This window comes from Atheta coriaria, unplaced genomic scaffold (genome assembly GCF_025399875.1).
Source record: "Atheta coriaria isolate IRGN ID8LTWV9N9 unplaced genomic scaffold, Caltech_Dcor_3.1 hic_scaffold_6_pilon, whole genome shotgun sequence".
In the NCBI taxonomy this organism is placed as follows: domain Eukaryota; kingdom Metazoa; phylum Arthropoda; class Insecta; order Coleoptera; family Staphylinidae; genus Dalotia; species Dalotia coriaria.
In genome coordinates, this window is record NW_027045448.1 from 13,405,052 (window position 1) to 13,421,012 (window position 15,961).

The 15,961-nt window shown below is 38.1% G+C and overlaps 2 protein-coding genes across 2 annotated transcripts; both read right to left on the reverse strand.

The window, feature by feature from the left end:
- Positions 1 to 241: 241 nt before the first annotated feature.
- Positions 242 to 2,086, reverse strand: LOC135794128 (tyrosine-protein kinase SRK3-like). The gene is made up of 3 exons (XM_065305293.1): positions 1,508 to 2,086; positions 1,194 to 1,453; positions 242 to 1,135 (listed from the first exon to the last, which is right to left on the reverse strand). The coding sequence occupies exons 1-3, from the start codon at positions 1,891 to 1,893 to the stop codon at positions 297 to 299; spliced, it is 1,485 nt and encodes a 494-aa protein (XP_065161365.1). The 5' UTR covers positions 1,894 to 2,086; the 3' UTR covers positions 242 to 296.
- Positions 2,087 to 2,110: 24 nt separating this feature from the next.
- Positions 2,111 to 3,676, reverse strand: LOC135794129 (proto-oncogene tyrosine-protein kinase LCK-like). The gene is made up of 3 exons (XM_065305294.1): positions 3,395 to 3,676; positions 3,096 to 3,337; positions 2,111 to 3,026 (listed from the first exon to the last, which is right to left on the reverse strand). The coding sequence occupies exons 1-3, from the start codon at positions 3,616 to 3,618 to the stop codon at positions 2,164 to 2,166; spliced, it is 1,329 nt and encodes a 442-aa protein (XP_065161366.1). The 5' UTR covers positions 3,619 to 3,676; the 3' UTR covers positions 2,111 to 2,163.
- Between the last annotated feature and the right edge of the window lie 12,285 nt (positions 3,677 to 15,961).

Genomic DNA, 15,961 nt, shown 5'->3' on the forward strand with positions numbered 1-15,961 from the left:
CGTAGTGCAACTTCCTTCTCACCATCTGTGCCTTCTAAATTCTTCAACATCTGCATTGCATGCCATGGCCCAAAATTCTATTATTCTTTGTAAAAATGGTAATTAATTGTAAAAATTTTATTATTCTTTGTTGGGATTAAAATACACGTGATGATGGGGGTGGGGGTGGGGTAATCTTAAACCTCACGACGTATCACCAAGGGGAGGGGGGGTCCAAAATATGAAAAAAAAAGATCACGTGATTAATGGACAGCCCTAAGACATTATTATATTGTTTGTAAAAAGTTTTTAGACACTTAATAAACATCATTTTTGTTTTCCTGCTTCCTCTCCATTAAATACTGATACAATTCCTTAAAACTCGGCCGTTGGGCAGGATCCCTACTCCAACACTTCCTAACCACATTATAAACATCCTTCGGCATATTTTCAGGTTGACTCATCCTCATTCCCTGACAAACTCTTACGATTATATCCTCCCTCTTCAACTTGAACTCCGCATACGGTTTCTCACCCCGCCTAAACACCTCCATGGTCAGGATACCAAACATCCACACATCCGACTTAACCGTAAACTTATGATCCTCTAACGACTCCACTGCTAACCACAAAACCGGAAGTTTATTCGCCCCACTCTTATAATAATCATCATCCGGGGGTAAATTCTTCGACAGGCCAAAATCAGCGATTTTCGCGCATAAATTTTCACCAATCAACACATTCCTCGCTGCTAAATCCCGATGTAAAACTTTATACTTTTCCAGGAACCTCATACCGTCTGCAATTTGCTCCATGATAAAGAGTTGTTCCTGTAAAGTGAGCTCATTGTTATGCACGTAGGTTTTCAATGTGTCATTACACATATACTCCATAACCATAAAATGTGGCGGGGAGGAAATGTTCGCGCCGTACATAGTCACGATTTGGGGATGATTAAACTGACACACTTGTTTGATTTCAGCGGTAAAGTCAGCCTTGCGCAAGATGTGCTTGATGGCCACCGTGCGATTACACCAGACACCTTTGCATACAACTCCGAAAGCCCCACTGCCGATTTCATCACCCATTTCTATTTCACTGCCGGCAATGTTGATGATTTGCTCTTTGGGACATGGTTTTGATAAGAATCCACTCTCTAATGATTAATAATTAAAACTTGAAATCAAAAAATTTTTTTGAGGTTATAGTCTCACCTATGTAGCTATCTATCAATGCAGCCAACGTAACGAAATTCTCTTCACCTAATTCACCAAATAATCCATTTTTCTCCGATATTTGAAAATGTTCAACAAGACATTCTTTTGTTTTATCATTTTTTATGCGTTTTACTGACAATACATAGGGTGATTCATCACTGGAACACTTCCGGATCAAGTAAAGTCCATCCTCGTGGTCAGCATTTTGAAGAACCAGCGTTGCATGGTCACGATCATTAATATTCATAAAATACCACCTGGAAAACTCCTCATAACCAAAAATAAAAACTTTATAATAAATTAATAATTACGGTTCCTCTTTAATGTCCCGAATCTTCGCCAGATACACCAAAGGTGCTTTGTGTATATTCCCTTCAGAATCCCGCACAGAAATCCATGGATTATCCACGTCTGCATTTTCATCAATCTGCTCAACCTGGAGTCCTTTCTGCAGCCCACGAAAATCCCACTTGACATAATACTTATCACTATCACTCCGGTTCAAACTTGGTCTACCATTACCAGAATCTTCATCATCTTGCACAGGTGCAGAGTCAGTTTCATGCACACGTTTTGACTGGGTAATAATTGGTCTCAACTCTGTGGTGGATAATAAACCCTGTTTGTCGTGGATATTATGTCGGAGTGTGTCATTGTCATTGTCTGAAGGGCAGCAACAACGAAACAAGCACGACATATTTGTTGAGAATACGTTTCTGAGCTGCCACGGGCGTTTTCACATTTTGCGCTTGAAATGATAAATACCCACACAGAGACGTATCAATTCTCACATCCCGGATATCATCTAATTTTTGGATAACGTTGAATGTCATTGAAAATTTATATCAACGGAAATTAGGCATGTGCTGTAAATACGCCTCTTGTTATACAGATAAGATTGTGAGTCTGGTGTTTGCTAATCTTAGAATATATTTACGATTCGCAAACATACGAGAATGATAGAAATTCATTCAAATTTAAGTAAACATTGTAGGATCTGTTTGAAAGTTGGGCGTTTCTTGGGTTTTTCATGCATGCAATCCATCTGCAACTGATAAATCTTCCCAGGCATGTTTTTAGGTTGTGGCAGGCGTGATCCCTCCGTTAATATTTTGATAAGTGTTGGTTTATTAGGTCCTACATTATTGAAGGGCGCCATTCCTTTGGTGTAGATCTCAAACAACAACGCGGCAAACATCCATACATCCGTGGACATGTTATAAACACTTTTGGTTAGACTCTCCAGTGCTTCCCATTGGATAGGTGTTACTTGGCTTTCTGTTTTATAGATTCCCTTATTTGATTTAAGCTTCCGACTTAAGCCAAAATCAGAGATTTTTGCTACTTTATCCATGGTTACCAAAACATTGCGTGCGGCAAGATCCCGATGGATGTAGTTCTTCTCGTGGATATAGGCCATTCCACGAGCAACCTGTGTTGCGATTGCTAATAGTTGATTATCAGTATAAGCGTTGTTTTTTAACTGATGTTCTAAACAATGGTCGACGTATTCAAAAATAATCCATTCGTGGGATTCTATGTATCCGTAACATGTGACCACGTTGGGATGGTGAAGCTCCCTGAGAGGAGCTAATTCTTTGGCCCAGCTGTCAGGTTCTTGATCTCGTAATTCCTTAACAGCTATTTTGAATTGTCTGTAGAGACCCAGATGAACAAAACCAAAATTCCCTTCGCCTATTTTTCTCAAAAGTTTGATCTCCATGGGTTCAATGGGTTGGTTACGAGGGGCAAGTTGGAAGATCCTCGGGGTGGATTTCGGGCATATCCTTTGAAGGCGATGGACAAGATTTAACTTATTTTCATCATCATCTAAATATATCATCAGAAGTTATAATAGATCATAACCTAAAAAAAAGTCAGCAAAGCAACCAAACTTACTTTGATAGTAACTCATTAACCTCCTAATAGACAAATCTGTAATATTTGTATGGATAAAGAAACCCTTTGTTTCATGGTAACAAATTTTATATTGAGCAACAGGTTTCTCTCTTAGATTTGTTCGTATTGAAAGAGCCAACTCTTTCTCTTGACTTGATGATGGTCTGACTAAATATGTACCTGGTGGTTCCTTAAGGAGTAATTCAATGGCCTCTGTTCTGGATAACTCCGGGAAATACCAACTACAAATTTATTTTTATTTTTTTTCCATCAAAAAAAAATTTAAAAATAATATTTACGGAATTGCTTCTATACTATCCGGTTTCCTGAGATAAGCCAACGGTAACATTCCAATCTTTCCATCTTTAGACTTCGCTTTAACCCAATGTTCAATCCTTTCAATAACCTGCACTTCCTCCCCGGCTTTCACCGTCAATTCCCCAACCCTTGGTGAAATATAATCAAAAATCACCACGAGTGTCTTACTCGGCGCTTGTAACGTATCATAGAAATACGTTGCCATTTCAAGGCTAGCTTCTCAACTGAATCACCCAACCGTAATTCTCACATCAGAGGAGATAAGGTGTCAACGATGCGCGGTGAGTAAATGTTTGTTATCTTACACTCGTTGACTCACTAATAATACTAATACACCTCCAACTCTCCGCGAAAAGCTAATAAATGATTTTTTCCTGTGTAAAAATATAAATCGACCGCAATGGCAGTGTTTATGTCGTCCCGTCGGCCATTACGACGAAAAAACTCTTCGCAGCGCGAAAAAAGCATGTCACATGAAAATCTAAAACCGCGACGAGTTACACCTGTAGATACAGTGTATGTGTTCGGGAAAAAAATCGATGTCCTCTCATCTTCATCGCCGTCGTCGTTCGCATGTAAAGCACGTCCGCGCAGGAAGCGCTCCGAGAGCTTCTCGGAAGGAGTCGCCCCGTCGAACTGTCTCAATACACGCGAAGGCACACTAAAGTTAAACAGTTGACGTGAGTGTGAAATAGTTTACTCGCATTTCGCGCGCGGTAATAAATAGAGCGCTGCGTTGTCCCGCACATACAAATTGCGCCATCAGCCGCCAAACATGGACTCTTGGTGAGCTTTATGCGCTTTTGTGTTAAACGCATCCAGCAGCAGCAGGAAAAAAAATAACACAACGCCAACTGTTGCAAGTTACAACGCATGCTTTTAATGGTTGTGGACGTGGTTTTTTTTCGGAGTCAAAACTTTTAAGTTACAACAGTTAAATTTTATTTATTTCTTGACCAATGTCAATAAAGCAACAATTAGAATTACAAACAAGATGTGAGTTACAGTCAATTTCTCTGTGTCTGGGTTTTTGTTCCGTTAGAGGAGAATTAATTTCAAGTTGTCGATTTGTAGAGAGTTGAGTGAAATATTGAAGAAAACCGATGAATTGATGAAAAATTCAAGCGTTTTTTGCGTGGATTTTCCGGTTTTCCACGATTTTATGTTTCTAGATCGTCGATTTCATGGCAGTTGTCATCATTAGTCACCTGGGTTTTCATTTTCACAAAAAAACAGAATGATTTACTTATCGTGCAGTTTTAATGTTTTCTGTGGATGCATAATGCAATTTTGCAGTTATTTATTGTTAAATAATACATCACTTGTTGCAACCGAACGCGACGCACATAAATATTGTTCTAAATACTCGTAGTACCGTCAGTCGGAAGTAAATGCAAAATTAGATCTGTAAATTTCGATTTGAAATTCCGCTCGTGTCGCGCGGACAATGCGCTTTCGCGCTTGCACGGCCTTATCGATCGCGATCTGCGGGCGTCGATTTGACATTTTCGATATTAAAATAAATCCGCGCAGCGCGAATCTGCATCGTATCTGCATCTGCACGCGCTCCGCGCACCGCGCGCAAAAAAGCATCGGGAAATTCGTGCTCACGCGTTCGTGGATATGTATAACAACCGTCCCGAATAATTGGTGTATAATGGTGTTGGCATTCGAGAGCAGGCGCTGCTGCGGATCGTGTGAACGCAAATGGACAATAATAATGACGACGTTCGCCGATGCCGACGAAGGAGCCGGTGCGCGCACACCGCGCGTGTGGGTAGGTGTCGAGCGTTCCCACGACATCATCATCAAGCGAGGATCTGCGGCGGGCGTGTGTCGCTGCGGCTGAGCGCGTGATAACTGCTATCACAATGGGCCGGCGATGTCGGCGCGCAAGTGTAATCACAAAGAATTTTCGAGGCTTTCATTTCGGAGCGCGGCGTTTGATACAGTTCGATTTCAACAGCGAGTTTTTTCACACAGTCATTCGCCTCTATTCATCAATCTCACATAGAGAAAAAAAGCATTTTATTACGTTATGGAGAGGTGTATTTATTTAAAAAAAACAAAAAATAAAAAATATTGAAATTTTACGTGGATTGGCTTCTGTTTAATTAGTTTATAGTTAAAATTCATACGTTTTATGAATTATTTCATAAAAAACTGAGTTTTTATGTATTTCTGAACAAGTTAGGCAACTTTTTAACCACTAAAATTATAAACTACGTGATTACTAGGTTATGTTACATCGAGAAACAAAAAATTACTAAATTTTTGATTTTTTTAAATTTTTTAGTAAAAAATCACTCATTTTTGTTTTATTTCATTAAAAACTTAGATTTTATGTATTTTTGAACAAGTTAGGCAACTTTATTACCACTAAAACTATTAACTACATTATTTTTAGGTTATGTTACATTGAGGAACAAAAAATAACCAAATATTGACATTTTACGTGGTCAAGCATCTCTATAATATTTAGTAAGCTGGTTATAATCTCAATTACTCTTGTAAAAATGCCGGTAAATATTTCCTGAAGTCTAAATATGAATTCCGCGTCGCTCAGTTGTATTCACTTGTGTTATGTTTAAATGATTTTCTAGTAACGCAACGTGCACCCCAACAAATTAGCTGAAAAATCGTTCTTAGGTTATAGAAATTTGCATTGCAATTTGTAGGGATGTTGGGATCATAATTACAACAATATTTCAAATGTTACCATCGATGTCATGTTTTTAAAAAAATATTCTAGCTCATAATTGCTTGAAATGAAAATATTTTTCGTCATTACACAGAGAAACTGTAACGCTATAACGAAAAAATTAATATAAACCAACAAAATTGTATAAATTTCGTCGTTTTACAATTTTTTTTTTATTAAATCAAAATTAGACCAAAGGTGTATTTTAACATTTACTATTTGAGATTATTTAAAACAGTCTAATATAATGATAATAATTGAGCACAGAAGCAAATAACACGATACATTTCTCAACGTATTTCTTGGCGAACGCAGTCGTACATTTGTATCTGCATCAATTCGCCGATTTGTGCGCTAATTGTGATGATTACCTACCGCAAAGGTCACCGCCGCGAACAGGTTCTTTGCTTTGCTAAAATTATCGTCGAATTATTTTATCAACCTTGATAAATACCAACGTCTTCTTTGAATCCTCTCCATCTGCAATACAATCTAATTTAATCTAATCGAATCGAAATTACAACATCACACATCAAATATGAAAAGCAATTGCAATTTAATATAATTTATCTATTTTTATTTTTTTCCCCGCAGCTTCGAGGAATTACTTTGATTTGTTTTAAAGTAGACTTTCTTTATTTTTAGCTTAAATTGATACAAATGAATTTTGATAATTTCTGATTTGATTGTTTTATTGGTGTAATTGCAATTTGAAAACATTACGCATCACCATCGGCGGTGATTTGCGGGCGTGATGATAAAGTTATGACTCAATCAATCATGGCGAGCGCCCATTATATCAATAAATTTAAGCGCGAACGAGGAGAAAATTGCCGATCGCCCAAAAGTCGGAACTTGCCGCGCGCCCGCTGCTGGCGCGGCCAAAGCGACGCGAAACGATAGTTTAAGAAATTATTTATAACAAGCGTGCGCGTAACGAGCGTGCACCCAACAACCGGCCGGGAGTGTAATTTGGACAATTTCACCATTTCAACGATTTCAGTTTTATTAAATTCACCACGTAATAAATAAAATCAAAAGCAATGCATTTCTACAAATTTATTTACTTACAGATATCAAAGTTTTCAACTCAAATAAAAATTGTATGTAAATGTTGAATGAACTAATTTGAATGTTTTTAAAAACTGATATCTTTGGCAATTTGAATTTCCTCGTACGTTTATCGCGAGTCGGGCGAGTTTGCCATCCGCGTCACGATTTATTCGATGGCGCACATGCGTGGGAAAAACGAGCGCACACGAGTTTTGTGCCCTTGCGGTAAACTCGCGAGCAGAAGCGCGCGCGGCCAAAGAACCGCCAAGCATATGTAAATATTTCGTGCTCTTCGCGTATCTAAACTAAATCTCGCCGTGAGTCAAACCGTCGAAGACGACGCCGCGCGAAGATGCGGACGAGGACGCCGAGACGAAGAGTCATATGCGAACAGCGGCTTGACGACTTGACGAAACGTGTCAGTCATGTCATGTCACGAGAAGTATAACCAGCAACGAGACTACACGAAACTAAACGCCAGTTATTAAATCTAGGAGAAAAAGTGCCGAATAACAACAGAAAACTAAATTTTAACAACGTATTAATGAAAAATTCAGTATAAAAACGAAATTTGTACAATTTGTTGAGTTTATGTAAATTTCTTCGTTATAGCGTTACAGTTTCTCTGTGTAACGACAAAAAATATTTTCATTTCAAGCAATTATGAGCTAGAATATTTTTTTAAAGGCATGACATCGATTGTAACATTTGAAATATTGTTGTAATTATGATCCCAACATCCCTACAAATTGCAATGCAAATTTCTATAACTTAAGCACGATTTTTCAGCTAATTTGTTGGGGTGCACGTTGCGTTACTAGAAAATCATTTAAACATAACACAAGTGAATACAACTGAGCGACGTGGAATTCATATTTAGACTTCAGGAAATATTTATCGGCATTTTTACAAGAGTAATTGAGTTTATAACCTGCTTACAAAAAATTAAACAGAGCCAAACCATGTAAAATCTCAATATTTAGTAATTTTTTTGTTCCTCGATGTAACATCAACTCGCTATAACGTAATTTATAATTTTAGTGTTTAAAAAGTTGCCTAACTTGATCAGAAATACATAAAAACTCAGTTTTTTGATCAAATAATTCATAAAACGTATAAATTTTAACTAAAAACTAATTAAACAGAAGCAAATCCACGTAAAATCTAAATATTTGCCTATTTTTTGTTCCTCGATGTAACACCAACTCTCTATAACGTACTTTATAATTTTAGGGGTTGAAAAGTTGCATAACTTGTGCAGAAATACATAAAAACTAAGTTTTTTGATGAAAAAATTCATAAAACGTTAGAATTTTAACAAAAAACTTTTAAAAAATCTAAAATTTTGTTTTTTTTGTTCCTCAATGTAACATCAACTCGCTATAACGTAATTTATAAATTTAGTGTTTAAAAAGTTGCATAACTTGTGCAGAAATACATAAAAACTAAGTTTTTGTCAAAATAATTCATAAAATCTTTAAATTTTAACTAAAAACTTTAAAAAAATCTAAAATTTACTTATTTTTTTGTTTCTCTTTATAACGACTCCTCACTATAACGCAATAAATGTCTCATAATATTTTAAAAACACATTTTACCATAAAAAAAAACTTAAAACACACAAAAACTTTAATTAATATCCCATTTATTTGATACTAAAATCCATGTGAGCGAAGAAAATCCGCACACAGTTCATTTGCGTTTGTATCGCGAAGGTTATGATTGTAATTTATATAGATCACGTTCGCGATGATCATCCTTGACATTTGCGCCGCGAGTAATTAATATTTTAATTCGTTCTCTAATCGCGGACGAGCGTGCACTTTGCAAATGCAGAAACAGAAACGAATCGTGCACCGACGCACACGAAAAAATCCCAACTCGTCCATCGCATCGCAAGCGCAAAGCAACAAGGCATCGAGAACGAGTTGTGGGTTTGCAAGACGAGTAAATTGATCCGCTATTAACTCTGTCGAGCGACATTCGCTCGTGACTACCAACATAGCACATAGCATCACCGCATTTCAATAAATATCAATAAATATCACCGTGCGCGCGCGCGCGGATCATTTCATACTCGTACAAGAGCAATGCAATCGTGTGGTGTACGATTTTTTCCCCTGAGAGTCCAGCGAGACATTTCAATCATTTTAAATGCATGATGGAGATCGACGATGAAGCAATCAAGCGTGAAGCGCAAAAAATCAATGCAAAGCTATATATTTTAGGCTCGGTTGACATTTATGAAATGTTCCTCATGCCTGCATAATCGCCAGCGATTTATTTCTCGTCAAGAATGTAATTCATATTAAAACATGCGTTTATTGAAGCACTTTTTAGTGGCGCCATCTAGGAAACAAAAAAAATGGATATTCATTTCCTTATTGTATCGTTTTTTTGTTTGTTTTGTCGTGTATTATGTGTTGTAGTCTAATATAAAGTAAAGTCAAAGACAATTTATTTCAGAAATGAAAGGAAGTGCATGATTATGAGTAAATGGAGTGTGCGTACCTGTGCGTATACTAGTTTACTCGCTGCTCACTGCGCGCGCTGTGATGAAAAAACGAATAATGCGATATTAAATCAAGTGCGCGTAAAAATTCAGAATTCACACGTTCCCGTATATATCCGCGTTTGTTTTGTTGATCTCTTCTCCATTTTTCTTCCATTCCAGTGCCTGGCATGTGGAATTTTATCAAATTTTATTAACGTAATGGAATGGAGTGCCACCAGAGCGACAAAAACGTAATCACTAATAACAATGCGAAGAAATGTTTTTAACTGACGCTCTATTTCGTTACCGTCATAATTGAAACCCGAGATCCAAAGCAGAAGAAGTGCATTAATCATACAATCTAAGTAATGTGACATAATTTCGTTGTAATTTATAAATTTTCCGCGAAACAATCGCGTTTCCTTGTATATAGACAGCGGACAAATTATATCGCGTTAATGTCTTCCACCGGTCGCGATGCGCATGATCTAGTTCAAGATCAGCCCGGAATGGACGCGACGTATGCGCGATATTTGACTTAGAACGTTCGTTAGCGCATGCCAGATGCGTCGCACCGTGCGCAGAATGAGTCCGAACGCGCTGGTCTTCCCTTTTTTTGGAGCGCGCACGCGACTTAGGCGATTTAAGGCGACTTAACTCGATGCGCACGCGCTTCCGCCACTTAAAAGTCTTGGAAACGCATCTTCTGGGAACCACGCGCGGAAAAACTGTAAAAAACGACTACAGGAGCGTAAAAATGTTAGAAAAAACACACGATAATTATACAGTCACGTAAAGAGTGAAATATTTTACTTAGAAGTTGACTTAAAATAAAAAAAAATTAATTCAAAAAATTCCGCCATTGATTTTTATTGTATCGAAGAAATTACGTACAAATTGCGAAAGTTATCATGGAATAAACGTCGAAATAATCGTAAATTTATTCAATTCGGCTGCATATCAGTAGCGCGACTGCGCAGGGTAATTAACGAAAACGACTTTACGCGCGTAATAAAAATAAAATCCAACGACGCAATTATCGTTTCGGTGCGGTCGATACAGCGATACACTTTTCGTTACACGATACACTTTGATAAGCAAACTGGAGGTACTCAGCGCGTCTGCATTCTTCGCCTAATGGACGACAATAACAATTTTCATTTTCCATCGCAAACAATCATTGTAAGTACAACGAATAAAGCTCTGAAACTCTTCGGAATTGTTTGACAAATGAAGACGCAAGTTACGACCAATTAAACCATCCAAAAACAGAAATTCTTCATATTGTTAATAACTCACAACATGCCTAATCCGAATCGATTCAGAAAATTTGTACATGCGCACTCAAAAGTCATTTCATGCTCTCTCACTAGCGCAAGGCTAGTTTTCGTTAGTTTACGATTCCTTATTACTGTCATTCGGCGTGGGCGTGAGATAATGAACGCGCGCACCATATAAAGCTCAGCAGTCCCTCAACTTGCTCTCGGGACCCAAAAAAATCAAAACTCAAACAAGTCGAGTGCACAAGTCTCGGAAAATTCTATTTCGTAAACGCACGCGACACCGGTCACATTATGGCCGCAGACAAAATGCGCACACCGTGTGACTTATTGGTTGCTCGCCCAGATAATTCACGACGTCATTATCTCTATATAAGGCGCATGCGCGACCGCGGCCCGCCACAATAAAGAATTGAAATATCTCCAGCGCTGTGCTCGACTTATTAATTTAACAAGAGGCCCTCGAAGATCATAAAGTTCCAGGAAGAACTTGCATCGAACGATAACGAATAAATGCGATCGCGATCATTATAGGTTAAGTTCAAAAGCTAGTATTAAGTTATTAAGTTATTTAGGAAATTTCATGTTGGTTATGCGTTAAGCTTGTTTAACGATTAGAATCTTGCTGCACAAATTCGTTATAATGTTTTAATTGGAATCAATTGAGTTATTAGCCATATAGGCAACTTAACACACACGTAAATGTTCAATAAGTTGCCTATATCGCACGATAAAAACCTCAAAACGTGTGTGATTAACATTTATAACACTTTATGCAGATAATATGCATACGGCGATGAAAGATTGCGTAATAATATGTAATATCGTTGCATGGTGTAATATGCAAATGGCACGCACACTAATTGAATGAATGCTGCTCGGGGACGCCCGGCTCGTCGACGCTGGGTGTTATTAACGATTAATTATTCAATTACACATGTTATGCATTTGTTATGCGTACGTCCCGAAGCGTATTTACACATGCATGAGTCATTACGGCGATATTTCGATTTTCGTTTTCAATTAGCACGCCTACGATGCAGGCAACTCTTTGTTTACATTTCGATTGCGAATATATTAAAATACTAGCGGCTTCGCTCGCGAATATCAAAAATAATGAAGTTGCTTCCGTACGCGTCTGTAGTCATAGAAGAAGTAACAATGAAGTAGAATGGCGGGAAGTTTAAAATGGCTGAAAGTATAGTCTATGGAAGTATAGTGTACAGTCTCCATAGTGTAGTCAATTGGATTTGATGTTGACGTAGCTGTCGGTAATACAGTGTGATAATACAGTGTGATGGTACTATAGTACTTAGGTTTGAGCTTCATTGCTGGAATGCTAGATGGCGTTAAAGTAGTCAAATAGCCAGATGCAGAGGTATTATTGGCTAAACTATATCTTTATTTTATTTCAAAAATAATTTTTTTTATTGAATAAAAAGTAGCCTATAACCATTCGGGGACCACTATGAATAAGTGTACAAATTTTCATGATGATCGGTTAAGTAGTTTTTGCGTGAAAGTGTAACAAACATAAGGACTTTCGCATTTGTAATATTAGTAGGGATATAGTAGGCAACTTTATGCACAATACAATACCAGTGTTGTGTTGGTTGCATACATATCTAGTTAGTAACTTCTCGGTATAGCGCCTAATTGTAGTGCAACATGCGCTTATCAGATTCGTAACAGTAATTGACTTGACTCTGGGTGCTTAATGCCCCGCTTTACATATACGCAGCTTACAAGTTGAGGAACCAACTCGTGTGCGCTATCGTAAACCAACGCGAAGAGTCTATTAGGGCCCATTATTGTCGTCGTGGAGTAGCGACGACGTGGCGGTTCTATCGCTGGTGGTGCTGTGCTGTTTTTTTTTTCTGTTTGCATTCGCCGACGTGATCTAACATTGTTTCAGTCTTAATTCGGACGCTGCAGGAAGATTCTTCGTAATGCGCTCGTAAGCGCAAGCGGTTGTTGGCTGTTTGTTGTTGGCGTGCTTAAACACGCTGACAACACTTAATTAACATCGCGTTTATGTTGTAATTTATACATTGCGGATGGTTTAATTACCCAAACGTGAAAAATAGAATGGGCGCCGACGCGCGCGCACTTCGTGGAATAATTGCCAACGCGAGAAGAAAACGTACCGGCGATAAACCCAGTGCAAACGCATTGTTAATGATTGCTTTTACTTTTTTCGCTCCAACCGACAAAACTTTTTGTTTATAGAGTTTAGTTAGATGTATAGACAACACGTATTACATTAGTGCTTTGAGTATGTGCAGTGTATGTGTATGCGTGTAGAATGTGTTGCCTACGTTGAAATTTTACTTTTTAACTTTCTATTAATGTTTGTTCACACGTGTTTTTAGGTATAGGTATAGCTATAGCTATACATTCAATTATTAATGGAATACATTGCGGCACGAAACGCATTTACAAGTCTTGCTTTCAACGTGATTGTTGATTGTAGGTGTTTCCAAATGTTATTCGATTTTTCAGCCGTACGCATCACACGTTACAACAGGAAATCATTTCCATGGAGAAAACATTAAATATACGAGTGATATTAATGCGAACATGTGCATTGATTCGATAATATACATGTCCCTACTAAAGTCCTGATGTTTGTTACACTTTCACGCAAAAACTACATAACCGATCATCATGAAAATTTGTACACATATTCTTAGTGGTCCCCGAATGGTTATAGGCTACTTTTTATTTAATAAAAAAAATTATTTTTGAAATAAAATAAAGAAATAGTTTAGCCAATAATACCTCTGCATCTGGCTATTTGACTACTTTAACGCCATCTAGCATTCCAGCAATGAAGCCATCACACTGTATTATCACACTGTATTACCGACAGCTACGTCAACATCAAATCCAATTGACTACACTATGGAGACTGTACACTATACTTCCATAGACTATACTTTCAGCCATTTTAAACTTCCCGCCATTCTACTTCATTGTCACTTCTTCTGTGACTACATACGCGTACGGAAGCACCTTCATTATTTTAGATATTCGCGATCGAAGCCACGGGTTAAAACTAGTTGTATATAAAGTTCATTTGGTTGCATATGTTAAACATAAAAAGTAAAAAATCGCTTTTTTGTATAAAAAAAATACGCGCACAGGATGCTCCAAGGTTGAATGCAATTGTGCACCGGAATTGGAGCGTAAATGTTGTCGCTTTCGATGTCGTAATACTTCCCAACAATGGCGCGATGATCCAATTTTATTTCACCTCATTCTTCCATAACAACAACACCACATCAACACAGCGTTAAAATTGAGTTGCGCGCTCGCGCTGTTTATCGTGCTCGGTGATCGAGAGTGAGCAATAACACGATTATCGAAATCGAAACAGAAACCCAGATAAATCTAGACGCGTACATCAAGATTCCAGATTCAAAGTGTACGAAATGTAAACGCATCACTTACAATACACGCTGTTTATCTCACCAATCTCAAATACACTTAAATCTAAACTCTTCTAGTTATAAACGGTGAATGCTATTAATGTTATTATTGCTATTAAAACTTTTTTTATATATTCTGGTGTAGTTGTTCTTGTTTTCGGCGTAATGAGCCATTTAATGTTTGTATTTTCGGCGCAATAACTCTTGCTCTCCGTGTGAAATAAATTTATTTGGTTAAACGTAATTAGGCGTCGATCGCGTGATTGCCGCGGGGGCCCGCGGGCGATAACTGCCGATCCATCAATACCACAAACCGCAATCATCGGTTTAACACACACACACATTGGTATTAAAAATGTGTTTTTACATCGAAACGATTAGAAACCTAAAAATTATAGTATAGGCAACCCAACACACATATTAATAGTCAATAATTTAGTTTACGTGATATCAATCTCTTGCAATAATCTGTCCTGTCCGATCCTGTCGACTCGGTAAACCGTAAAATTTCTGCGCTTGCAAGCCCCCAACATAACAATAACTAACAATAAGCCCGATGGGAGCTTCAGCTCTTATCTGGCTTGGAAGTTATTTCGCAATGCTTATCAATATGCATTGATCCTGGCTTCGACTCGGCGCAGCGGTTTAGACGCGAAGATGGAAGATGGGCCGCCGACGGGATAGTTATGAGAATTCCAGTAGCCTCTTCCTAGAGGTTAGGTTGCGATGCGTTCGCCGTGCTGCTCCGCTATCGGTTCGCATGCCTCGAAGGGCATTGAACACATTGTTGGCAGCGCGAGCCGCGAACTGTTTTACGATATCGCCGCCGGATTTATTATCAGATCTTCGCCGACCGATGGACTTGTGTCGTCGTATTGTCTTTGACTAGTCAAAGACTACTTTTGAAATCCCAGCAGATTCAGAACCGTAACTCCGTGCGTCTGTTGAGGTTATGTTCACGTGAAGAGAGTCATGCGAGCAGGAAGCGTGCAATTATCCATCGGCAATGGACAAATTAATTGGTGTACGTCTTCTGGGACATTCTCGTAAATATCCAGAGCAGAGTATACAGCCACACACACAACTATTCAATTTAAATTAGTTTTTTTTTTCTGTATAGGCAACACACGATACACAAATACACAAATGATGATTTTAGCACGTTTTACGATAAGTTTACGATCGGTGCACACACACGCCTTGCCAAAAACGGAATATAATAATAATTTCGCACGTGTAATTTCGCCATTTATCAGCGTACAAGCACGCAATACGTACAAGCGTAGCTACCGAGCCATTCGCACCTATTTATTCCCAACAAAACGAAAATGTTGTGGAGACGTAGTAAAAAGAGACGCAGGAGATTTTCCGCTAGATTGGTTTCAATGTAAATATCCACGGCTATACGAATACGAATATCATGTTTATAGCCGCCGGTTGAGGTTATGAATGCATCGCGCCGGCGTACACAAGCAGAAATATAACATTTATGGCATCGCAGCCATCTGAATCTTCGCATCTTCACGTGAATCTGCATTGAATGCACCAGAAACACTTCAAGATGAAACTAAATCAAAAAAAAAAATTTT

Excerpts from the sequence above, each read along its gene's own strand:
- LOC135794129 (XM_065305294.1), bottom strand. The coding sequence starts at position 3,618 with ATGGCAACGTATTTCTATGATACGTTACAAGCGCCGAGTAAGACACTC. Across the intron at positions 3,338-3,394 it reads GATAGTATAGAAGCAATTCC|TTGGTATTTCCCGGAGTTAT; the intron begins GTAAATATTATT and ends ATAAATTTGTAG. Across the intron at positions 3,027-3,095 it reads GTTAATGAGTTACTATCAAA|ATGATGATGAAAATAAGTTA; the intron begins GTAAGTTTGGTT and ends TGATATATTTAG.
- LOC135794128 (XM_065305293.1), bottom strand. The coding sequence starts at position 1,893 with ATGTCGTGCTTGTTTCGTTGTTGCTGCCCTTCAGACAATGACAATGAC. Across the intron at positions 1,454-1,507 it reads CGGGACATTAAAGAGGAACC|GTGGTATTTTATGAATATTA; the intron begins GTAATTATTAAT and ends GGAGTTTTCCAG. Across the intron at positions 1,136-1,193 it reads ATTGATAGATAGCTACATAG|AGAGTGGATTCTTATCAAAA; the intron begins GTGAGACTATAA and ends ATTAATCATTAG.